The sequence below is a fragment of the Lagopus leucura genome, unplaced genomic scaffold, assembly GCF_019238085.1.
Source record: "Lagopus leucura isolate 7727_CA_CO unplaced genomic scaffold, USGS_WTPT01 Super-Scaffold_100159, whole genome shotgun sequence".
NCBI classification, from domain to species: domain Eukaryota; kingdom Metazoa; phylum Chordata; class Aves; order Galliformes; family Phasianidae; genus Lagopus; species Lagopus leucura.
The window spans coordinates 29,840,110-29,867,495 of NW_024962335.1; the positions used below are offsets into that span (position 1 = coordinate 29,840,110).

Sequence of the window (27,386 nt, forward strand, 5' to 3'; positions counted from 1 at the left end):
CTTCAAATTTCTTCAACAATTTACTTGTAAATAAAGTCTTAAAAATCTTATAAGTCATCAGAATTACAAGAGACTAACAGACATTAAATTCCGGGCCTTTTGCTGTGAGTCTTGATTAATAAGTTTCATGTCTAATGAATCCAGTTACGTATAACTCAAGATAGCATAAGCCAACTTACCTGAAACCAAGTTTTTATCAATTCTTTCTCTCCTACAATCTATTTGGAAGTACAATCAAGTTACTCATACTTGAACATACAGAGTATACCTGAGCCAATATATTTTGTTCCCGCATTAATTTTTGTCGCTCCCGGTTTGGCTTAGTAATGACCACGTCCAAAACTTCCTGCCCATTGTTAGGCACATCAGACACAAAGAAAATTAGATCTTCTAATAACTTGGTCACAAATCTAAAATGAATAGACAGATCCTTATTATACACAGTCATTCAACACTTGTTAGGATTCATTGAGAAAGAAAATCACATTTTAGAACAAGCTTTATCTAGTGCATCAGAACTTCAATCACTGCAAAGCTAAGTTTGACATATACCAAAGGCTTCCAGGTCTCAGATCAGCACAGGTTTGAATCCATCACAGTGACATTTTCCAAGACATTAAACAGCAACCAGAATAAAAAAGGGAGGATGCAAAATTGATGTAGAATAGATGCAGACTGCTTAGAAATCCAAAATCTCTACCAGCTGATTACAAGGCCGAGAAACAGTAGACAGATACTCTTACTCAGCCCAGCAACAATTTCCACTGGGAAGTTAGTAACACTGGCCCATGAAACAAGATTGTGCACTCACTAGAGGAATAAAAACAGTTTGCCGCTGCACTATTTCCCTACTGACAAGAGAAACTATTGAAAAATGACTTGGAAAAAAAAAAAAACCACTTTTATTTCACCCATTCTTTCCTACACAAAAAAAGATTTGGCAGAAGTAAATGCTAAAACAGGACAAAGGCAAGCCCTTCCATCTTCAAGCAGTGTAGGTCATCGCCAGCTTGCTGTTAGCATACCTTGCCGGGTATACACAGAGAGAAGCGTGGATGACCACAAATTTCCTTGAAAGAATTGGCAGTCTTTCACAAACAAAACCCAGCACATTTCCCACCCTTAGCAGCATTGTCTGAGTTTGGCAAATATTTAGTCTATAATTACTAAACCTGGCAGGAAGATGCTCAATAGATTTCCAAAGACATCTCTGAGAACCAGACAGAAAGCTTTCATTAAGTAAAAGAAGGCTTGGATGTTCAACTAATCCCTCTAAATGAGTTTTCAGCCTAGTAGTGGATGTTGGAGAACGGTAAGGTCCCCAGAACAAAGCACCTCACTAACAGAAAATGCAGGAAACGTAAACGTAGGGTTGATCAACTAGGAGTGAGCTCTTGGAATCTACTTACCCAAGCAGGAAGGTAATAAGACAGGGAAACAAGAAGAGTAGGGTTTTTTTTGGTTGTTTGTTTGTTCTTTTTTTAAAGGAAATCACAGGAACAAACTAGTAACAGCAATATCATGAAATCACAGAATCATAGAATCACCTGTGATGGAAGGGGCCTTTAAAGGTTATCTAGTCCAAATCCCCTACAATGAATAGGGGATTTTGACATCTACAGCTAGACCAGGTTGCTCAGAGATTTTCTTGTTCTTCTTTGCACCCCTTACTGAATTCAGTTCCAGCAGGGCCTTGGACTTCCTGACCTTACCCCTATACAGCCTAGCAGCCTTCCTATCTTTCTCCCAGAGTATCTGTCTCTACTTCTACTGTCTGCATATTTTCTTCCTGCTCTCCAGTTTGACCAGCAGGTCCCAGTTCAGCCATGCTGCCTTCCCTTCCTGACTTCCAACACCTGGCAATAGAGAGCTCTTGTGTTCTTCTGCTGAAAGCTTCCTTAAAGATCTGCCAGCTCTGCTCCACTCCCGTTCTCAATTATTTCGTGCATGTGTTGTACCAGTACATCAACATCAGAACTTGACAATACTGGATTGCAGTGACGCAGCAGTGCAAGGCTAATACAAGGATGTCACACCTTCATTATGTTGTATCCCCATCTGATTTGACTCAACAATGAATGAAATGGCTTTCCAAGATTGTGTACTAATACCTTGGCTGTTACAGATTTGCCTGTTAAGAGAAATCCTTCACCTGATACTAAACTACCTGTGCTAATTGCCACTGACAAAAGACCTGTGGACTTGACAAACAGCATAAATTGTTTTGTCACCAAAAATTAACATTTCCAGCAAAAAGCTCTGTATGATGCACAGTAGAATAAAAGATAAAAATTAACACTGTAAGAGATGCTATCTAACATTCAGTTTTACCAGACAGCTGAACACAAATAGGCAACCACATCACTTGCAGCGGGAAATACGTTGCTACAAAGTACAACAAAATCCCTTAATTCAGGGCTGGGTGTAAAGAACAGACATTCTTTGAATTGAAGCATGGATGGATATAAAGAGTAAACACTGAAGACAACAGGAAATGTAAAACAGGAAAGCAAACAGGGAAAAATAAAATCACAGAATCACAGAATATCATGAGCTGGAATGCACCCACAGGGATATTCGAGTCCCCCACTTGGCTCCGCACAGAACCATCAAAAATCCAAACCCTACATCCTCAAGCACTGTCCAAACACTCCTTGAACACAAGCATGGTGCCACGATCAATGTCCTGGAGACCCTGTTCCAGGACTTTTCCTATCCCCAACCCAATCCTCTCGACACACCTCCCTGCCATTCCCTCAGGTCCTGCTGCTGTCATCAGGTAAGATCAGTGCCTCTTATAAGAAAGAAAGGAAAGAAAGGAAAAAATCACAGCAGTCTCTCAGTCACTGCAAGTCTTGCTTCTACTGCCCTAGCAGCATGAACACGCAGTACAATGAATTACACTTAGCCATTACTGTGATAACATGATACCATGATGCTAGGAGTAACACTAACTTAACAACAACAATAAAAAAAGCTCACCAACCTCCTTTCATTCTGGGTTATTGTTCCATTCTCCAGCTTTTTAACAGTTGATGCTAAGACCTTGTTCGCATCATTAGCAAAGTCCAAGTCTCTGACCTCAGATAGAGGAACTGATACAATGGCAAAAGCCTCCTTGTCCTCTTTTGTTTGGCACGTCCCAATCTGCAATAGTTTGTAGCTTAATTAGGGTAACCAATTCACTCACCTTTGCCCAATTATGCATATTTTATATGTCAAGATCACTCTTAGGAAATTCTAGGAATTATGTTGGGATTCCAACCCTGAGAAATGAGTGTTTACCTTTAACATTACCGGCCTTTCTTCATTGGTGTCTATTGGGATGCTAGTACTAGTAACCCAAGTATTGGTACACAAATGCCTCAGTCGGACATAGGAGTTCCTAACGGAGAGGAAAGCAAACAGTGGGTTAGATGGATCCTTTCTGAGCTAAACTGGGCAAGGTGAGATGTGGTTTAACACATGGACATGAGATGTGACACCAGCCACTCATAATAAAAAGGCAAGGGAAACCTAGAAGGTACTATAACACCATTTCCCCTTGTGTCTTTTCTTTCTGATTCAGCATAAAGCAGTAACAAGGACAGCATCTTGGGATTATGCAGAATGCTGCTTTTAAACATTTCCATAAGCCTAGGAGTAAAGTATTCCTTATATGAAAAAAAAAAAGGAAAAAATTAAAAGGTATTTTAAAATACTAATTGAATTGAAATACACATCATGAAGAAAAAACAACTGTTTTCTTATTATTTTTTCTGCCAAGTAATGAGCCCATTCAACCTGTCACAGAACAAAAGTGCAAATGTAAAACTGATCATGGTTTCAGTTTCACCATTATGATGTGCAAAACCTTGTTCCAAGGAGTGAGCATTTACACTATCAGTTCTCAACCAAAAATCAAGTAAACAAAGAGCATGTATGATATTCGTCTAAACTCTTTCCATTTGATAATTTCTGGCATTATTAAAAAGCAGAGCTGATAAATCAATTACAATTTTTACTCTGAATTGCACTCAGTAAATATATTCACTACAGTCTTCATTAGCACACTCCCTTTCATGCTGATGGACTTCAAGTATTCAAGTAAGAAAATCATCTGGCAAAACTCTGCAGAGCAAATACTTCCAAGTTGCATACATCACTATTTGTAGGTATCTAGCTTTGAACTCCACACTCGGAACTACTACTAGCCCCAAGTGTCTTCATAGCCATTCAGCCACAGCAAACACCATGTGACTTGTCTAATCAATCCCAGCTGAAGTAACAATTGAAGTTTCAAACATGCACAGGAAAAACCTATGAACCAACTACTGACTTAATTTGAATAACAGACGCGTTCAGAAACAGAAGCACAGTTCACCATACGTGTTATTTGGTAGGGAACAGTTCAGTTAGATCTACTAGCAGCACATTTTTTTCAAACGGAGCAACTCAATTCTGTCTTCATACATATCTGTGCAACATTTAGCCGGTTATTTTTCTCTTCACAGATTCTCTTTAAGCGTCACTTGTTTTATCCTTATAATTATTTTATCCAGTCACAGTGGCAGTATCATGTTTTATACATCTCTTGTTTATCTGTGAACACTCTTCAAATTTTAACTGAAGGATAATACTTGCTTATGGTTGATTTTTTCTGCTTTACTCACAGGGATAATGCTAGGAAGAAACCTTGTCAATCCCACAACATATTTTTTTTTTTTTTTTTTTTTTTACCTTGGAACCAGGCAATCAGCTCTCTGAAGAGTGGTGGCATCCAGTTCAAAGAGAGACGCGATGTCATTTCCATGTGGCACAGAGACCAAAGTATACATAATCTTCTCCCCTGCCTGGCGTTTCTTCTTTGAAGCAGGAAGGTCGCCATCTCTCTGCTGGTTAGGCACAAGGGTTATTTGCTTGCATCAGCGCCCATTATAAATTCTCCAATTACCTTGTGGACAAGTAATAATCTAAATTGTATAATTTTTTTTGTGTACATTCTACTAAGAACGTACCGTGACTGGCTTTGGAGTGCATAACACAAAGGATGCACTTTGCCCCAGGCACACAGGGTCTCAGACAGTCATTGTAACAACAGCAGGTCACCAGCTACAGAGAGACTGTAGTACTGTATACATTATTATTTGACATCTACAACTTCAAAAACCTGTACCAACTGCAGACCCTTCACTCCCAACAGATGTAACTACACAGTGCTAGCTTGAAAAGGGCCAAAGTTAAAAGAAGAGCATTAATGAAAACTGGATCTTCAAAAGGGAGGCAGGGAGTAAAGAAGTGAACAATTGGCCTAATTCCACAGTTGTTTTATTTAAATTTAGATTTTTTTTCCATTCCCATATATTCTGAATTGCAGTTGCACACCTTCCAAATAGGAAGAGACAGAGTATTTGCCCCATTAAGATCTATTTGGCACTGGAAAGAGGAGACAAAAAACACCAGCTAGCTTGCAGTGGAAATCTTAGCACAGGCTGCTAATGCAGCAGAAGTTGGATCCAACACAGGTCTGTGCATGTCCATGGAAACTGGGGAATTTCACTCCTTCACAGGCACCTAGCTTTCCAGAGACACTTACAAAGCTGTGTTGGTGCCTGAGAATATGTGCAGTCCTCACACCCTTTGATACTCCAGGCCCCAAAAAATGTTAAACAAAATCTCACACGGAAACTTAACCTGCATGTAAGGATTGAGAAAACAGCAAAAATATATATCCATGATTTCCATACACATTCTCCTTTACAAACCTAGGATAAGACCCAAACTGCAAAAGCAGGTAAATTTTCCCAACAAAAATTTGAAAACCAGCTTTCAAAGTTCAAGGTTCAAGGTCAGTGAAAGGGTAAGTTGTACAAGATAATTTAGAACAGCATCCAGACTTTTTTTTTATATTTCCCATAAGTTACATCCAAATCTAATTACGTTTTCCCAGAACTGATCCACTCTGCTATCATTTCCAAACTGTAAAGGCTGGTATACAAAAAGGGAGGACGTTTCATAATCATGTAGTTTTTCCTTAGGGCTCCAGGAAAAACACACCAAAATATCAAACCATGCTCTGCTCTCTGTTAAGTATTTTTATACTCCCTCATTACACAGTGTCTGAGCATCTCCCATGGGTCATTAAACATGAGCATACACACATGTGCAAGTTTCCGTGACAAGAGGTAAAGTGAATGGCATGTCTCCAGTGCTTCAGTAGTTCATAGTAACCATCAGTTCTGTGAGGAAGTTCCTCCTGACGTTTGGGGCTGACTCCACTTGCTCGCAAGTTTCCCCAGCAATTGCTATTAAACAATAGAGTTAGCTTATCGGGCTTTTACCCCGCCAGCCAGGTTTAGCACCTGCCGGATCAGACCTGCCATACAAGCAAGAGCTGGTTTCTAGTCTCAAAAAGCACATCTCAACAGAATGCAAGACAGTGTCTATAATACTGCTAGCTGCAATGCCAAGCTTAGCTGAAGGAAATCTGGCCTGCACAACAGCTATGCACTAGTTCTAGATTGCACTGCAGCAAAAGCCTCGGAACTGTCCTCATATTTTAATTCAGACATACCTCACAACCCAACCATGATTATGAAACTTATTCTTTGGAATAAAAACATAACGAAAAGTGACTTTGACCTTGAGAGCTCTGAAAACAAATTAAACATAGGGAGTGCACAGATAGAGAGATACAGTCATCGCATAGAAAAATACAGTTAATATTTATGTTTGAATTTACACCTGACTGCATGCACAAAACTCTGCAAGAGAGAGCATATGCATTTGCACACAGAAAGTTTCTTATGTTTAATCAAATTTAATGAGCAGTCATCAGAATCTGCACTTAATCTAGCCACTATTAAATGTGCTGATGAGTCCATATGAGGAAGTTGAAAGAAGGGGAAAGTATTAGACTGCTTCACATCAATCAGGCGGTATGAAAAACACATAAAAAACACAGCATTCCTAAGTAGAATAAAACAATGACATTTGCACAGGTAAGTAACCGGCATATAGCAGATGTAGCCAGCAAAAAACTGATTCAACTGAGAGAAGGGAGGAATAGAGAGGTAAAGGGATTCAAATATAGAGTGCAGAAAATTCAACTCAAAGCAGCATGAAGAAGAAGAGAAGCAAATGAAGAGTTTCAGTGGTGGCAGTGGCAGCCAGAGAAAGAACTCCCAAGACTGGTCTAGTATGAGATATGGAGGTTGGCACCCCTGCCTGCGGCAGGGAGCTTAGAGCTTGATGATCCTTGAATTGCCTTCCAACCCAAGCCATTCTGTCATTCTATGATTGTGAAGAATTCTTTCAGCAAAAACAGGTGAATTGCATGCTAGGAGAAAGAAAAAAAAAAGGGCAAGAACTATGGGTAAAGTAATTCAAGCAAATGGTAAATTCACTAAGAAAAAAATAGTTTTGATTGTTCCAAACTGTTGGTAAGTTAGTTACAAGCTATAGTAATTCAAATTAGATACATATGTATGGTAAAGAAAATGGAATCACCTCACTCTGTAATTGTCTGGTAAAATCACTTGTAAGGATGCAGGAAATGTAGATTCAGTTACTTCCCTGTGTGGCAGGATTTGGACCTCACCTTTCAAAAGAAGGCAGTTTTCTACAATGGCATAAATGCATCAGTGAACAAAGGAAGAGCTATGATGTCACCTATCTGGGCTTCAGTAAGACCTTGGACACAGTCTCTGCTAACATCCTTCTCTCCAGATTTGAAAGATATAGATTTTATGAGTAGACTGATGGATGAGGAACTGGTTGCAAGACTATATGTAGAGTGTGGTGTGGTCAATGGCTCGGTGTCTGGATGAAGATCAGTGACATGTGGCGTCCAACAGGGGACTGTATTGGGACCAATACTCTTCAGCATTTTCATCAGCTACACTGATAGTGAGAATGACTGCATCCTCAATAAGTTTGCAAATGTCAACAAGCTGTGTGGTGCAGTTAACGTGCCTGAAGGATGGAAAGATATTCAGAGACACCTAGACAGGGTCAAGCAGTGGACCCAAGAGAATTTCATGAGATTCAATAAATTCAAGTGCAAGATCTTGCATCTGGGATTGTGGCAACCTCCACCAACATTACAAGACAGGGGCAAAAGGACTGAGCACAACTCTGAAAAAAGGACTTGGAGATACAGGTGGACAAGAAGCCGGATATGAGCCAGCAATGTGCCCTTGCATCACTGAAACCCAACCATATCCTGGGCTGCATCAGAAATGTGGCCAGAAGGAGAGCTGGGGCTGTTCAGTGTGGAGAAGAGAAGGTACAGGAGAGGACCCTATCACTATCTAAAGGAGGGGACAGACTCGTTAGCAGGGTATGCTGCAACAGGAAAAGGAAAAACTGTTTCAAACGAAAAGTGCAGAGATTTAGATTGGATGTTAGGAAGAAGTTTTTTTCAATAGAGGTAGCAAGGCACTGGAACAGGTTTCCAAGAGAAGTGGTGGGTGCCTTGCCCCTGCAGACATTCAATGTCAGGTTGGATGGGGCTCTGATCAACCTGATGTGGCCGCAGATGTCCCCGTTTATTGCAGGGGAGTTGGACTAGATCGTCTTTAAAGGTCCTTTCCAACTGAAATGATTCTATGAGTCTATGATTCTATACAGCCAATGGTCATGACATTCTTCCAGAACAAACTCATGTAGGAAAGTAAAGGCTGAAAGTTCAAAAAAGGAGTCAAAGTGAAAAGAATCAGCCCTTCTGTTGAAGATCCACGCTAACAGCAAATACCATAACTCCTGGGCTTCCACCACTGGCTCTCAGTGCATCACAACTTAAAAAGAAGTTTAATGTATATGTAAATACAATGAAGATGTATAGTGTTTGTAATCTGAAGGGCAGATACATTGTAATTAGTGACAACATCTGTATTGTAATTGGAGATAATTAGATTTGTCTTTCTTGAGACATGCAGCTCAGAGGATGACCCTTCTTCACAGATCTTCATATAATTCGCTAGCAATTGTAAACAACTCTGTGTCCTTATATTCTTCATCTCTATTGGGTATCACACCTGAAATTTGGAAGATTTACAGGGAGTTTTGTTTAGGAATGGCCTACCTGCAATAAATAAATAAATAAAAATACTTAAGGAGGAAAAAAAAAAAACTCATTTAAAAAAAAAAACAAAAAAAACAGGCCTGGAATGCCTTTCCTTCTAGAATGTAAATCCAATCTACAATTCTGACTGGTGAGGACACCTCTTGTACCATAGAGACAGACAAGGATAATGCCCTACTCCTGAATGAATACATTAAGCTGCACTACAGATTTCAGCAGAAATTAAATTTAAAAACAGCCTGCTAAAGCCAGTACAATGTGGTATCTCAAGATGTTAACCCAGTTTAGGAGGCTCTTAGAAACCAGAATTTATTCATAGTAGTAATACAAGAAGAACTCCATTTATTAGATGTTTATAAAAACTCTGTACAAAAAGAAAGCCAATTAATGGCCAGCATCACTTCTTCACGTTAGGAAGCCCTGTCAGACAGCAGTTAGCCTCCTATAACACCTTCGCTGTTGACTCATTTGTGAGTCATCGCATTTTTAGCAGAGACATCACGTTGCAATTCTGTTGTTAGGAGCCAGAGACATTCTGTAAGAAACAATGTATGCGTTTTCAGAGCTGATTCAGACCTGTGTGCAGCAGCAGAATAATAATAGTGTGCCAGCATCCGTATCTCCCCTTCTCCCCCAGTGACTGCAGAGCCTCTCAAGTGGTCTGACTGCTGGCTTTATATAAGCAGAGACACTGCCATTCTAAAACTGAGGATTTTTTTTTCTATGTTTTTCAGATTGTTTACAGCCTCAGCCTTGAAAAAAAGATTCCCCAAACATTCTCTAATTGTTTTAATGACATTACCTGTGTCGCGCATTATGAAATTTAATTAAACAAACTTAGTTGCTGGAAGGTAATTAAAAAATAAAACTGAAAAAGAGAAAAAAAAAAATGTTTATCAGGAAAAAAATAACTTAGGATGGAAGTAAGAAAGCAAGCTTTGAATTGCATTGCTTCTTGGCATCCATAAACAGAGATAGCAATAAGTCAAAGGAGGTATATCAAATTGCACCAAGAAGTCCATGGTAGAACAGTCTAGCTTCTTTAAAAGAAATGTAAATACATACCAGTCTCAATTCCAAGAGAAATCCGAATAATAAAACTCAGTTTGGAACTGCTTAGGATGAGCGCCCTCATGAAAATGCAGACAAATGGAGGTAAGGTAGACAGCCTTTTAATACTAAGGCACTAACAGATGCCACATTTCCAGCTGCTCTTGACATTTCCCCACTGTTTATGGTGTTCTTCTAGGTGCTGTACATTCCTGTCATTGGAAATAATGGACTACTTCGCAGCATAAAATACACCAATTTTGGATTTAATGGGAGCTGTAACAGAACACTGCATTTTGATGCACTATACGTTACAATCTCCTACACTTCAAGAGCTGGATAAGCCTTTTTTTTTTTTTTTTTTTTAATAAGTCCTTTAAATCAGAGAAAGGTCTCATGTTAAAAAATAAAAAATAAAAAATAAAAAACAACGAAAAAAAAAATCCAGAATTTAGATGTGGGAAAAGCACACACAAAGAATATTAACCAACTCAATGTAAGGCTAAATTTTACCAGAAATCACAGCAATGTTTCACCGTAAAATTTGGCTGGAATCTCATGAAGCAGCCAATAAAGGAGCAAGGAAGGCAGTCCAAACAGAGCTTGAGAACAAAAGCCCTAGTGACTTCTGGCAATATTTTTTATCTCAGTTGCCAAAATTATTTCATATTTTTGAGTCACTTAAGGCAAAAAGATGGACTTCGGAAGCGTCTACTGGCTATGCCCACTATTGCACCACAGAAAATCCTTCTCCATTTCTGCTTCCTAAAACTGACAGTTGCCTAAGCAACCATGATCAGGACTTGTAAACCAGGCAGAGAACATGCACAAGAAGCCCTATCACACATTTATAGTTGAGGGTTGGCACAAAACATACAGATGGTTGTGTCTTCTTTAAAACCTAGATGACAGAGAAAGAACTGGAACCCTTTTATCCCAGCAGTGAAAAGCAAAACAGGCTGCAGGCTCAGCTTCTTCCTTCAGCTGAAAAGATTCAAGTATGCCTCTTCTATTTCCCTACTTTTCAGCCTTCAAATTACACTGGTGTAGGTCCACTTCCACCTCCCCTTCTACAGCAGCAGATTTACTTTGCAGGCAACATTTCACAATTAATTGGTTCGAAAGATGAAAAAGAAGATGCCTTTGCAGTGAGTCAATGAGGCAGTCACCTGGCAGAAGAAACACCACATGAAAAACACAGTTCAAGGAAAGCTTGTGTGCTTTACATCACCTGTGTATTGGATACAAGACTGATGTGGCTGGCCCTTGAAGAACTCCAAACACTCTAAGATTCTTTTACTTTTGAGGGACAATTAAACACTGCATCATTGTAGCATAAAAGAAATCTCTGCATAGAGAATTTTTTCTACTCAGCTGCTCAAGGTCAGAATGAAGACTTAAAATAATCAGTGCTGACTCATTGTCTTTTCAACAACACTAAAAAGAGGTGAAGGATCCAGAGGTATGTCTACCTCACAGAATGGCTTGGGTTGGAAAGGACCCCAAAAATCACCAAAGTTCCAATCCCTCTGGCACAGGCATGATCACCAGCCTCCAGATCTAATACTAGACCAGGTTGCCCAGGGCCCCATCCAACCTGGCATTGAACACCTCCAGGGACAGAAAATCTATAACCCCTCTGGACAGCCTGTTCAAGCACCTCACCACTCTCTCTCTCTAAAGAACTTCTTCCAACCCAAACCTTCCCTCCTTGAGCTTAAAACTATTCCCACTTGTCCTATCCCAGTCTACCCTTGTACAAAGTTGATTCTCCTGCTGTTTATAATTCCCTGTAAGGCTGCAATGAGGTCTGCTTGCAGACTTCTCTTCTCCAGGCTGAACAAGCCCAGTTCCTTCAGCCTGTCTTCATAGGGGAGGTGATCATCCTTGTGGCATTCCTTTGGACCGTCTCTACATCTTTCCTATACTGGGAGCCCCCAGACGTGGTTGCAGTACTCCAGATGGGCCCTCATGAGGGCAGAGTAGAGAGGAACAACCACCTCCCTGCCCCTGCTGGCCACTCCTCTTCTGATGGAATCCAGGATACTATTGGCCTTCCGAGCTAAAAGAGCACGCTGCTTGCTCACGTTCAGTTTTTCATCCACCAGGACGCCCAGGTCCTTCTCCACAGGGCTACTCTCAAGGAATTCTTCTCCCAGTCTTTATACGTATCTAGCATTATTTCGAACCGAGTACAAAACTTTGTTTTGCACTTTGTTTTGCAGTACTTTGCTATGCTGAACCTCATCAGGTTCACATGGGCCCACCTTTTGAGTATTGAGGTCCCTGTGAATGGCATCCCTTCCTTCCATTGCGTCAACCACACTGCTCAGCTTGGTGTCATCAGCAAACTTGCTGAAGGTGCACTCAAGCCTGTCATCAATTGTGATTGATGAAGATGTTGAAGAGCACCGGTCTCAAGACAGATCCCTGGGTGACACTGCACATCAATGGTGTCCTCTTGGACATAGTGTCATTCACCACAACCCTCTGTCTGTGGCCTTCCAACCTTATCTCCAATTCCTATCACTCCAATTTAGATATAACGATATGGGCAGGGAAGATGTCAAAAGCCTTGCCCAAGTCCAGGTAGATGACATTAGTCACTTTCCCTTTATCCAGCGATGTCATCACTCCAACGCCACCAGATTGGTCAAGTATAACCTTCCCTTGATAAAGCTATGCTGGCTGTCTCGTATCACCTGCTCATCTCCCATGTGCCTTAATGAGTCTTCAAGAGGGATCTGTTCCATGATATTCCCAGGCACAGAGGTGAGGCTCACTGGTCCGTAGTTCCCCGGGTCATCCTCCCACCCTTTTTTGTAAATGAGAGTGACATTCCCTTTTTCCGCTTCCTGGAGACTTTACCTGACAGCCATGACTTTTCAAATATGATAGAGAACAACTCAGCAACCACATCAGCCAGCTCCTTTAGGATCCTGGGATGAATGTCACCTGGTCCCATACACTTGTATACATTCAGTCTCACAAGGCGGTCTCAGACCAAGCCTCCTGATAAGCCTATTACCAAGCCTTATCAGGATTTCTTCCACAAAATATCTTCAATTGAAAGTGCTGACTGGGTAAAGTAAAATTTCCACAGAGAAACACTTTTGATCATCAACCAGTTTTGATTAAATTTTTAATGGATACATTTGTCCAATCAAATTTCTCTGGTCTTGGATCTTAATTGAAACCAGTGCACAGGAGGATTAAGCCAAAATGTTAGAGAAGTCGCCTTTAGCATTCATGTTCAGATCACTTGTGCTCTTCATTATCCAGTCCAGGAAATATTTAACTACGAGAGCTGCTCCTATTTTGTTATGTTGGTCCACAATGTCAGACATGGATGTTGATGGTATGGCAGTAGAGGCTGCACCTTCTCAGCAAAATTCTGTTATATTTTATTGCCCTGAGGCAGATGGCAGCAGAGGGACAGTCTAGCAAAATGACATCTGGCATGGAATTGCATATAAAGCAGAAGTATTTGAACACCTCCATGCAGAAAAAGATTGCACCTATTGACATTCATTGACACTTGCTGAATGCTTATGGAGACGAAACAGTGTATGTGAGCACAGTGAGGTGGAGGTGGTGCATTTTAGCAGCGGTGACAGCGGTGTGAAAGACAAGCCACTTTCCAGGTGGCCATGCAGATTTTTATGAGTGTGGCATGCAGCTCTTGTTCATCACTTTATGATCCTTAAGGTCTTTTCCAACCTGATTGATCACCAGTGAAAATGCATAGCTAATGGTAACAGCTATGTTGAAAAACAGTGTTTTACAGCTGAGAATTTGCTCTATCAAATAGCGTTCTTCTTCTTTTTATACCTGTTGTAGCTTCCATGGAAATAAATAGAGGCACTACTTTTGGAGTGACCAATGTACTTAGATGACAAGAAATTGCTACAGCTGGATACCCTATACTACATACAAATTAGTATTGCACAGCATAATACATTTGAATCCTTTGTGATGAGGACCTAATATCAACCCTATACATGTTTTCATAGGTTTGAATTCAGACTAGCTCTATTCCAGTTTTCTGGGCTGGGCACTCATGAGAGGCTAGAACACAGTATACCTATGTTCCAGATGTGTATGTTTTAATTTTGATCCAACAGAATACAAGTTTGTACACTGAGATTGCTCTGCAAAGTAAATTAGAGTGTCTTAAATAGGTAATAACTAGGAGATTTGATGAAGGAGGTGCCATCATGCTGTGAACTTAAGTTTTAATGCAACTGAGCTGTGTGTGAGCCCAGCTGTAATGTTCTCAGAGCAAAAGCATGAACCCAAGCATTCCCAGGCAAGCACCTTACTCAATACTCAAGAGGATATTCTAGAACTTACCTCAGTTTCTGTCAGAAAGCTTCAGGGGCTTCAAATGTGATTCCAAAACAAAAGAGAAACAACTCTTGGAGCTCCCATATTTTCACAAGAGAGAATTTTCATTTTTCTGGCTAACTGAGCTCTTACTGCTACATTACTATTTATACCAAATACCAGGGAAGATGGAAAACCAATGTTACCAACTCCTACAACAGCCTCCATTTCTTTTCAAATTGCAGTGCTGGAGGCATATGATTATGTAAGAACCCTGGTTTTCATTTAAAGAAAAAAAAAAAAAAAAGAAAAAAAAAGTAGAACAAAAAACTCTTCCCCTTGCAGAGAAAAACTTGAAAATGTGTCCTTTAAAAGAACAAAAGCCAGAAGGCCAACAGAAAGAAATTAAGTTTATTTCTCCTAAGATCTCAGCTGTTTCAAGGCAGTCTCATGAATGTGATGGAGGAATTATTCCTTTTGGATTATTTAAGAATAAGATTCCCTCACAGTTTTATATCTACATCCTTCACTCATAATAAACCACAACACCTCTGGTTTCACTTTGTTAGTCAGTATTAGCTGGCATGCTCTTAGCACTGTACAAGATAAAGCCCTTTGCCTTTAACAGCTCCAGATTGCCTGGAAGCATCTGTCTTCTTGTCCAACCCAGTCGTACTGCAGCGACAATGTAGGTCCTTGTGAAAGTGTGGTGTCAGAGTTGCCTGAAGTGCAGCAGGGCTCAGTCTAAACCTGAATATCTGCTCGCATGTATTCAGTACAGGTAATGAAAAGAGTCTCAGCAGATTCTTAGATTTAGAGACACACCTGACTGAAAAACATGTCCCAGGGAAGCTCATCTCCACTAGCAGAGCCTCTGAATTTTTTTTGGTACATAAATAACCAGACTCACTTGTCCCTGGCTTTCTTGCTAGAGAGTGGAGTTTTTGCCATGAGGTAGCATTTCTAATTTGGTAAGTATTAATAATTTCATATATGTAGCCACTAAGCAGAACTGATTTCAAACTACTGTCAATTTGATGTAGAATTTGAATAAGCTGCCTAACACTTCCTTTAAAAAAGAGAAAGCTTTCTGTAATGATAGTACTGAGTTGCACCCTAGCTTACACATGACAGAGAAGACAACCTCAGTGGTTATGACACATTACTACAGGGAAAGCTACAAAGGACTTCCATTTGTTGGGCATTATTAGGCTAATTACATAGTATTTCCCAGGTTACATGCAACATACAAATTCCACTTACCAAAGCTTTTCCTTCATTATTACCTTCTGGATAGTGTGGGTTAAGCTGGAAAAGAAAAGAAGTTAAAAACTATCTTGATAGCTCTTAAATATTTCAGAACTTTGTGAGAGGGACTGGTTCAGTTCTTCATTGTATTCATCCTGCGAAAGAATTACGGAGTATTTAGAACTAGCATAGCAATTAGAGTATGAGAATCAGCAATTTAATTTCTGGCCGACTTACTGGCTGTGTCCTCACTTCAGAAAAGTGAATCTTACAATCAAGCTTGTTAACAGAAGACTTTCAAATAATAATTTAAAAAAAAAAAACCAAACCAACGATGGAGAGAAAGCGCAGTTACTATTCTAAATATAGCAAATTACGGTCACCCCTACCAACACACAAACACTTACAGGACTGACCTTGAGCAGATGTATTGAGATAAAAATTAACGTTTTGCATCTACTAAGATTGTACAGAACAACAGTTAGCTCTGAATAAATACCTCTTTAAAACAGAAATGGCAATGTCACTACAGACAAGTGTTTAATTACTCCGTGATTCTGTACCATTATTAATAATAATGTACCATTAATAATAATGTACCATTATTAAGGTATTTCCTATGTCATACCAGGATTAACAAATATTAATTAATAACTAAAGTAGCATGAAATGCTTGGATGAAAAATACTATTAAATGTAACGTATTGCTATTTAACAGCATTTAATATGATTTTACTTTTGACAGGGAAAATATGTAGACTAGAAGATAAGGGATTATGTAGGAAGACATATACTCAAATAAACAAACACACATACACACACAGAATCACACACAGAATCACAGAATCACCCGGGTTGGAAGGGACCCCAAGGATCATGTAGTTCCAACCCCCCTGCCTAGCAGGGCCACCAAACATACACATTCAGATCAGGTTGCCCAGGACCCCGTCCAACCTGGCCTTAAACACGTCCAAGGACGGGGCATCCACAACCTCCCTGGGCAGCCCGTTCCAGGGCCTAACCACTCTCCTACACACCTACATATTGGCTGCACACAAAATGTTTCCTGGTTTGATTTATATAATGAAACACTTCTACCTCAATATTTGCCACAGGATATACCTTCAAGAGGTTGAAGATGTGGAACTGAAATTATTACTTATAACAAATGGTTATGCATGTACAGGTAAGTACAGTCATTTTCTTGGCATGAATTTGGCATTAACAGCACGGAAGAGCAAGAAGTGAATTGCACAGGGCAAACTGAATGAATTCCAGTCATACTTTTTAATATTATGTTATCATCATCATACATTTAACGTTACATGCAGAACTACTGTGTGGTGCTCTTTGTGTTTTTTTTTTTTTATCAAGTCTAGACGGGTTTTATTATTACTCTACTGTTCATGTCTCTTTAACAAAAAAAGACATCTCCTCTCCACTTGATAAGCCTCAAGAAAAGAGGAAAACATTTAGACAATCCTAAAATTGCTGAAAATCTCTTTGTTTTCTATCATGACTTGATGTGTTAACACATAAAAGGACAAAACATTATTCTTCTGCCTTCATTTCATTATTCACATTAGCCACTGTGTCACCTTCAAAAATCAATGTTACAGAGCCTGCTTTCCTCCCCACATTGACATCTATTCCCTATCTTCCGTTTTGCACCTCCATGACATTCCCACACATTCTCTTACCTCAGCACCCATCTAATTCTATTATAAAGCAACAAGAATGGGAGAGGAACACTAAGCCACAGACAACTAGAAGTTACATGTTTATGTACACATATGTATATATATGCATTATATAAAACTGTTTTCCTATAGTTTTGGTTTCTTTGTTAGTTTTCTCACACTTCTTCCAGCATTACTTCTGTTCACTCAGCATCTTAAAATAATTTGAGGTGCCCATTCAGACAAACTTGTACTTTGATGTACTCTGTACATCAAGAGCAGGGAAAATTATCAGGCAGTGCAGAGAAGAATAGAAAGGTTAAATCTGAAATCTAAATCTAAAATGACTGAAGAGATTACCTTCAGATTTTCAAAATAGTTCACTTGTGGACAGAGGAAGACAGAAGGCTCAAATAAAAAATGAAGTGTATCCATAATGATGGCTTTTCTTGCCCCATTGAAACAGAGACAACAAAACTATAAAGATGTTGTTTAGAGAAAGTTTGAGATGTTGAGGTTAAACAGGTTAAGCAATAAACAGGACAGAATGCAGTTTTAGAGCTGACATTAACGACCCCCTTTTCAGCTCAGCAGCTGTCATTTTCATTTCAGCTGAGGTTGTTGGTGTTGAGCATCTGTAAAAATCACACTATTAGCTGTTATCCTATCCTGTATTTCTCCAGATAGAGAGGTGTAAATCATGTAATATTTTAAGTCATATTATACCAAGTCCTTTTCAATATCCAAGTACAACAGAATGAGCTACAGACACAGCAATGGCCTTAGCTCTCCAAAATGTATTGCTTTTTCTGATTGGTATAAAATCACTTGTGCACTCTTCAATGAACCTCCTAACAAAAGAATCCTTGAAAATAACAACATTAAAATTCGTTCCAGCAAAAGAACTCTTGAAAATGAATTTGTTCCTTGTTGCTAATGAAATCAGGGAAAATTCTTAAGATATTAAGAAAGTAAGTAAGAATGCCATGCTAAAATGGATCTCATTTAAGCTTAGCAGTCTTCAAGCTTTTTGAGGTCATTGGACTTACTGAAGTAGCAATGCTCCCAAATTGTACCCAAAATACTGTATATTTCAGTCAATAGGTACAAAGAAAATGACACATTGTAAACTGCAGAGCTCAAGCAAGTATAACTGTATAAATCACTGTAGTAAGAGCTCAATTTTAAAACTATTTTTACGGTATATTTCCAACAGCTTTTTTTCTGATGCAGAAATTCCAATTCAGAAATTCTAATCCTCCAAGGCATCTTTTTTAACAAACCTAAAAATAGCTATTGTTCACCTTCTCTTGGACAGAAAAGGAAGAAGAATCACAAACGAGAGTTCAGCTTCACCAGTGCTGACAACAAAACAATATCAAAGACCTTGAAACTCATCTTGTATTATGGCAAGCTCATGGGACTCACCATACCATCCCAAAGTTCATTGATTATGTAAGGCAAGTCAGTAAATGAGAAAATAGCAGTGGCTATATAGTGGTAAGGAGGGTGCAATCTGCATCAAGTAAAGGAGACTGCACTAGTAGAGTGTAATTAGGAAGGAACAAAGGAAAATTCACATCAGCAAAGAAATGAAATGGCCACATGACAAAAAGCGATGGAAGCAGTGTGGCTTAAATATTACTCCTGAATAACTGGCTCAAGGTGAGCGACTGTATTTCTGCCTGTCATTCACCCCACTGCCATGTAAAAGGCAAGCCCTATTACATGGATTTTACAGTTGGGCAAGGCTAATATAACCAGCTGTCAAAGTTCAAATGACAGTGATTCATGACACCATAGATGTTTGGTCTTTTTCATTTGCTTATAAATACAAACACAGATCAAACTCTACAAATCCTCCAGACCACATAAAGTCCCTTGAACTCCAGAAAATGGGGTTACCACATAACCTTTTATGGTTTAACATATGTGGACCAACAGTGAACACTGACTTATGTGCTACACAAGGTTTTTCTTATGATGAGGCCCTATCACAGTAGTTATGGTAAGAAAGTGCAAATGCAGCTCGCGCTGTATAGCATACAGGAAATATCTGGGAACTAAATTTGATTTGGATTGATTCTACTGGGGAAGCGAGCTTGGAAGTGGCCTAGCAAACTTATCAGCAAACAAGGACAGTCAATACCCTGAGAAGGCTCCCACAACCACACAACATCATATTTCAAACACTAAAATTATTGACTACTTTGGCATTTTTAAACATGATCACCATGCTGCAAAGTCAGCATAGGAGGAAGATGCAACTTGCAATTGTATGTGTTTGTGTGTTACTTTTGGTAGTCACTGCTCAGTAAATGCATGTGCCCAGCTAATCCTGAGAAGTATCCTGTTAGATTACAAGTGCCACAAGTCCCAGGCTCTGTTAATTCCACCGATTATTAAAGGTGGTTAAATTTATACCTTAAGTTTATCATTACTATGACTTTACATTTCATAATCGCCTGAGATTCCACTACTGAGTAGAACAGCTTATTAATATGCTATTCTTGTTTTTTTGTTGCTGACTTTTTGGTTGATTGGTTGGTTGGTGGTTGGTTTGCTTTGCATCTACACATAGTAAGACATGTCTTACAGTTCAGCAAGGAATTTAAAATCTCAGTCCACGCTGTAGACAAATAACTTAGAATTTCACTTTTACATGGGATGCTACCTTCTTAGGCAGAGGAATGCGTAGAAAGTACCCAAAAAGGCTATTTTCAGATGCTTGTTTAATTAAGAAAGGGAAGTTTGGAGAAAAATATTCATGCTTTTTTTAATCACATTTTTTTGACTAGGTAAAGGATATTTAAAATAACTCGTCAAGGAGATAATTAGACTGTCAAATTTCAGCTAAAAGAGTATTTTAATTACTTGATTAAAACCAGTATTAGTCAAAGAATTAAAGGTTCTAATTCAACACATAAAAACAGTTTCCATTCCATTTGATAACTAGCCTGTTAACACAGAGCCTGTTACTCAATCAATGAGGTCAAGTGGTTTGAGGGCAAAATAGCCACCACAAAAGTAAAAACAAAAATCAACTTCTCAAATGTTTCTTCTTCATTAGACTTACTTGGTTCTTTGTTATGTCATACTGATTAGCTTTCAATAAATCCAAAGGACTTTTGCACAATTTCAAAAACTTCAGTGACATTCAAAGAACTCTTGCCATCCTATTAACTTGCTGGAGAAAGAGTGGCTACAACTCTACCTACATATTCCATTCAGTACAGCCACAGCACCTGGCACAAGGCTCCTGATAATCATCATGTGAGGGAAGTTTAGAACCTGAAAAGACCATTTATTTCAGGATTTATTTTGCTGTTGTTTTGCTTACAAGCCCTGCTTTAGTACATCAGACAAGTTTCCAGGCAGCTCTCAGAGAGCTGAATCTTTCCATTGGCTTCAGGCACAAGCCAAGTTAACTGGCCACAGACAGTGCTGGGAACCCCCTGTGAGGGTGAACTATCTGCTAGTCAAAAATAGGAAACAGAATCAGCTTTGACACCCTCCTAACCCAATTATTCACCCTTGTAAAGAAGAAAGGATAGGTCATCTTGAAGGCATTTTTAGTACTACAGCAATGGCAGGCCAATGCTTACGGTATGCCTAATTCACAACTGATTTAAAGGTCACATGCCAGTGGCAAAAACTAGAGCTGTCTAGGAATGTAGTTCTACTTCAGGCCAGGAGAGATTACTGGCTGGGAAATCCCTTTACTTCTACCAAGATTAAGGTTAGAAACCTGATGCTTAGCCCCACATAGCAACATCCCACTCTGCAAAAGAATTAGAAAGGAAGAAAAGTACACAAAAGATCCTTTGGTCTAACCTGAATGCTGGGCCATACCTTCACTAGGAATGGTTATGTCAACATAAAAAGCATTCTGAATGTTAATATCCCCTATGACTTTCAGCAGCCCTCCCAGAAATAACTAGGGCTGATTGAATTAGATATCACTGAAATTTTTACAGTGAAAAAAATAAATAAAACCTTCTAAACCTTCATCAAACATCAAAAATAAAAGTGGTACAAATATAGTTTCCTAAAAGCTTCCCAAGTTATCTTGAAGTAATAAGAAATAAAATGCAACACAGAACTGACCATGTTTGTTGTTTTGGAACACACCAAAATGCAAAACCAGCAGTTGTTGTGTTTTTAATAACTGAACCACCCATATAATGACTAAATGACCATAAATACTGTGTTTATGTCTTCACACTTCCTTTCCTCGTAAAGCTCATACACATATAAACACTGCTCAAATGCAGCCAACTTCAGGCAGGATGGAAAAGTCCCAGCTGAATACAGGCTCATAGATCACCACTGCAACACCAGCTTGCTGAGAGAAAAAACCTTTCCCAAAGATCCAGATTTTTGAAGGTATACGCACACCGACACACACAAATGTTGTTCCTAATTTCCACACAATTGAAACAAGTCAGGATGCATTCCCAAAGTCCTCAAAAACCTTTGAAAATCTAGCCCTGGTTTTGCTGCAGGAACCACTCCTAACTGTCACTTGGGTAAGTCATATCCAAACCTGTGGAACAGGTCAAACTGGCTCTGTAAATCAGTAATCTGTTCTTCTCCCATAGTCTCTGGATCTCTTCCATCTCTTCATGCATAACTGTAAATTATTCTGCAGTCCTTACAGAGCAGCAGAACAAAACTACAGGCCTCCTATGAGACAGTGAAAAACATAAATAGGGCGCATAGCGCTGAGTTCACTCTGTCACTTTGACATGCCTTTCTCTTACAAGATCCTTTAACCACTGAGCACAACAGGCTGACATGATCAGAATGCTGTATTAACATTTAACAAAAAACAATGTGAAAAAATTGACTCAAACTGAAGATTTTGAAGCAATCTTCAGGTAAGGAGGTCCCACAATACCAACAAAATAAATGTGAGAGCAGATGCAAAAAGGCTTTGGTAGATGCTGCCATCTCCTGGTACCTTCTACAGTTTACATACTGTTATCCTTGAGCAAACAGTACCTGCATATCATCTCAGTTAAAGCCTGTTTTTATACAGTTATTTTTCAAACTGTTTCTAAAGACAGAAGGAAACACACAGAATTCACCCTCTCTATGTTAGCTCTGTAATGAGAGAAGTACATCTTTTCAGCGAAGGTTTGCTTCTTTGCTAACCTAAAAAGTACCACAGAGAAGCCTGTTCTGCTTCCTGAACATGTAAGATCTCTGCCAATACTCCAGTCCCCAAAAACAGTATGAAAAGGCCTAAATTACAGCCTTCAGACATTTAATCTCAGTTGCCTTTAAAAACAAACAAACAAACAAACAAATACATAAATAAAACAACCACTGTTCTACACCATTTTCCACCACAGTCTAAGAATGTGAAAGAAAGAAGAAAAAAGAAAAAAAAAGTCCTTAAAACTACAGGTATTTCTCCAAGGTTCCAATGGGTTAATCCTGATTTATGGCCTCCAAGAACTGATTTCCTTTCATGTTTTTTTAATCTCAGGTAATGCTGAGGATGTTATTACTCATACAAATATGTAATCTTTCTTAAAATGTCATTAAATGCTTTGTTTTCACTTCTCATGGCAACAAATTCCACTTCCTTACGTCCAGTAAAGAAGGAAGGAAAGCATTATTTCCCATCAGTATGAACTTGAACATGCACTTGGCTATTTTCACCATGATCCAAACCAAGTGATCATTACAACAGGATTAAATCTATTACAGTTTGACTCCGTCCATGTAGATAAATGCATATTACAACAATGTATATCATGTGGCAAGCTGGTATTTTTAACACCAACTGAAGGAGACATAACACAGAAATCCATTTCAAAGAAAGTAAATCAAGATTTCTAGCAGTTCTCAATTTAAAGTGAAGAGAAACCTGGGCAATTTTGACAGAAAAGCAGAGTGAAACGATACTGGAATAATTTATTCAGGAAAGACAAGAGGAATATAAAGAGTTTTTATGGATCATTAATTCAAGGGTTCTCAGCAAGCAGTTTACATACACCATAGCAAGGTGAAATACAGGGCCTCTGATGCTGGTTTTGATACTAGCAGTTCCCACTCATCTACCCCAACCACTTGCACCCCCACACCTTATTTCCAATCTGATTTTCAATACATTCCCTGCTGTGATCCAGTCTGAGCCAGAGGAACCTCAGGGACAGCACAACGTGTCATGGGACCACAACTGAAAACCTGCAGAAACACAACATTTCTGCAAGTCTACATTGTCACTGAAGTACTCTTATCACCGAACTACATCTTTGGTGGTTTCGATGGCTCTTCCTGTTCAATTTAGAATGTTCATATAATTGTGATGACATATCTAACTCAGTACTTCCCAGGTCAGCCTGCTTTAACCATTCTTATCTTACTTAAGCATATGGTGCTAAAATAGCTCCAAAGCTGAAAGTACGTTTCATGTGGGATTTTACAAAAAAAAGCTTAGAATAAAACACTGATCAGACTTTATCAAAAACAGTTCTGCACAAAGAAACAAACAAACCCAAGAAAGCTAAAGGAGTTTTCCAGTGAGACACATATCTGAGATGGAGCATAAGCTCTTGTCCTTCAGACCCCTCACCAGTTTTGTTGCCCTTCTCTGGACATGCTCCAGGGCCTCGATTTTTTTCTTGTAGTGAGGGGCCCAAAACTGAACATGGTACTCAATGTGTGCCCTCACCAGAGCTGAATACAGAGGGATGATCACTTCCCTGCTCCTACTGGCAGCACTATTTCTAATGTAAGACAGGATACCATTACCCTCCTTGGCCACCTGGACACACCGCTGGCTCATGTTCAGCCAAGGATCGAACAATACCCCTAGGTCTGCTTCTTACACATGGTCTTCCAGCCACACTGCCCCAAGCCTGTAGCATTGCCTGGACTAGTGACAAAAGTGCAGGACCCAGCATTTGGGCTTGTAGAACTTCATCCCATTGGCCTCAGTCCAGTGATCCAGCCTGTATACATCTCTCTGAATGTCCTTCCTACCCCCAGGAAGATGGACATTTCCTCCCAACTTGGTGTCATCTGCAAACTTACTGAGGGTGCACTCAATCCCCCCATGCCTACGTCATCAATAAAGATTTTAAACACAACAGGACCCAGTATCAACCCCTGGGAAACACCACTCATGACCATTCGCCAGCTGGATTTAACTCCTTTCACCATCACTCTCTGGGCCCGAACCTCCAGCCAATTCTTTACCTAGCAAATAGTGTGCTTGTCCAAACCATGGGCTGCCAGTTTCCCCAGGAGAATGCTGTGGAAGACAGCGTCAAAGGCTTTGCTCAAGTCTAGGTAGACTATGTCAACAGGCTTTACCTTATCTACCAGCCAGGTCACTCAATCATAGAAGGGAGATCACGTTGGTCAAGCAGGACTTGCCTTTCATGAAACAATAATGGCTGGGTCTGATCCCCTGGTTGCTCTACACACACCATGTGATTTCACTCAAGACAATCTGTTCCATAACCTTCCCTGGCTGGTGGGCCTGTAGTTCCCCAGATCCTCCTTACAAACCCTCTTGTAGCTGAGAGCCATGTTGGCAAGACTCCAATCCTCCAAGACATCTCTCATTGACCAGGAACACTGTCAGATGGTGGAAAGCAGTTTGGCAATCACCTCTGCCAGCTCCCTCAGCACCCTCGGGTGGATCCCGTCTGGACCCATGGACTTGTGACAGTCCAGGTTGAGTAGCAAATCTCTAACTGTTTCCATTTGAACCATAGGGGTTTATTTTGCTCCTCATCCCAGACTTACAGGTCAGGGAGTGGAGTACCCCAAGGATAATTGGTCTGACTTTTACAGACAGATGTAAAGAAGGCATTAAAAATCTCAGCCCTTTCCTTGTCCTCAGTAGTCACACTCCCTGATGCATCTAGTAAAAGATGGATTCTTTTTATTCCTCCTCTTAATGTTGATATACTTGTAAAGAAGTCTTTTTCTCTTTTACCCCAGTGGCCAGGTTGAGTTCAAGGCATGCTTTTCCCTTTCTAGTTTTTCCCCTATGCATCCTAACAACTTCTTCATGCTCTCCCCGAGTTGCCTGTCCCTTCTTCCACAGGAAGAAGATTCTCTTTTTCTTCTGGAGTCTCAGAAAAAGTTCCCTGTTCAACCAGGCCAGTCCTCAACCCCACCAGATCATCTTACAGCACAGGAAGACAGCCTACTCCTATGCCTTTTAGACTTTCTTCTTGAGAAGTGTCCAGTTTTCCTGGACTCCTTTTCTCTTCAGGACTGAATCCCAAGGGACCCGCACTACCATAGTCCTATATAGTTCAAAGTCCACCCATCAGAAGTCCAAGGTAGCAGTTTTGCTGGCCCCTCTTCTGAATTCACAAGAACTCTATTTTGTGGTCACTCTGCCCAAGACCCCCAAATCTCCCACCAGTCCTTCCCTGTTTGTGACCAGCAGGTGTAGCAGGGCATCTCCCACAGTAGGATCTCTTACCAGTTGCATCAGGACGTTATCTTACACATACTCTAGAAACCTCCTAGACTGCTTCTTCTGTGTTGTACTGTATCTCCAGTATATATCAGGGAAGTTGAAGTCCCCCATGAGAACAAGCACTGGAGATCATACCAGTTGCTCGTAGAATGCCTCATCCATCTCTTCATCCTGGTTAGGCAGTCTATAACAGATCCCCACCAGGATGTCAGTCTTGTTGGCCCTCCCCCTGATCCTTACCCTGATGACTTCACTATCAGCAGGATATGTGCCAAAGACCTTGCCAGCCCCATTATCCTATACAAACTGTTACAAAGCATATTCGCACACAAAAGTGGCTATTTCTGAGGCTGCACAATAGAAAATTGAGAGAGGAAGGCCAAACCTGTCACATCAACATCTGAAAGACCTTTGATCTCTGAGCACATAGATGCTTACATTCAGCTGAATTTAAAGCCAAAGCTAGTCATAAGAACTTTCCTGAATGAGAGTTTTTGCATGAGCAACAATCTGTTTTAGTAAATGAACTACAGTACAAGTCAGAAAAAGTACGCCTGGTTCTGCCACTACCTCTGAGCTTACTGCTTCAATCTATTACACTGGCCAGTTCAGCCTTTTTGCTCCCTCGTCTAGAAGAGTTTTGGGGCATTTATTATCCTCTACAAAGAATTAGGTAAAACAGCTCAATGTTATAGCAACACACTCCAAACACCAGTACTCTACGCAATTTCTTGAAAGGCATGGTAATTTGATCACTTGTTTGCAACAACAATTCTAAGAACAAAAGAAGGTAATTATTAAGGTTGCCATTTTATCTGCATTATCTTAATTCATTTAGTATAGTTAATTCAGTGTTAAAGACAATTACCTCTCCAAGTTCACTCCCTTATCTTGCCAGGGTACCTAATAGCTCCAATCTTAGCCTACTCAGCTAAATAAAACAGAATTATTACGAATTTTCCTTTCAAATTCTGGACTGTCAATGACTATGTACACGTTCACAACATTCCACAGGAAATGTACTCTGTTTTATCTGCTGTCTACCGGAATATCTAAGATCAGCATGTGATTTGATGCTCGCACATATATCTCATGACTATTTAGCAGTACCCATCTAACCAGAGAAGTTGAACGTGAAATGATATTTACCCTGCATTGTGTTGTGTGCATACATGTACACATGGACAAACACATTTCTGTTTTGCATCTTCATACAGCAACAGTAACTAGTGTTACCAGTTACACTATAGCTTATCCAGTTCAGAAATCACAGAACTGGGAGCTGTTACGCACATGGAGAACAACATTAAAGGTGCATACTCTGAATACAATCAGCAAGTTGACACTCAGTTCAAAGAGACTTTGAACAGTCCAGAATATTGAATAGGATAGGTGAGATGATGAGAATGGCACAACTGTGTGGTCCCAATCCACAGCACTTGAAAGGCTGTTCAAGCAAATAGCAGCTCTTTCACACATACACAGGGACAGATGTGGGTGTATTCTGCACATGGTACATGCGCTAAAGAGACTTTAAAAATGCTGGAAAAAGTCTTTGTTATTT

At 39.8% G+C, this 27,386-nt stretch overlaps 1 protein-coding gene across 3 annotated transcripts in view; it reads right to left on the bottom strand.

Annotated features, from left to right (window-relative positions):
- ITPR2 (inositol 1,4,5-trisphosphate receptor type 2) overlaps positions 1-27,386 on the bottom strand; it is a 266,121-nt gene that overhangs the window by 183,518 nt on the left and 55,217 nt on the right. Inside the window, exons 10-14 of one of the 3 annotated variants that reach the window (XM_042889531.1) lie at positions 15,704-15,748; positions 4,720-4,874; positions 3,286-3,385; positions 2,987-3,147; positions 269-410 (exon numbers count right to left, since the gene is read on the bottom strand). In XM_042889531.1, coding sequence (XP_042745465.1) covers positions 269-410; positions 2,987-3,147; positions 3,286-3,385; positions 4,720-4,874; positions 15,704-15,748 — 603 coding nt within the window. Of the gene's footprint in view, positions 1-268; positions 411-2,986; positions 3,148-3,285; positions 3,386-4,719; positions 4,875-14,467; positions 14,482-15,703; positions 15,749-27,386 lie in introns of those variants that run through there. The other 2 variants (XM_042889534.1, XM_042889533.1) reach the window with 2 other exon arrangements.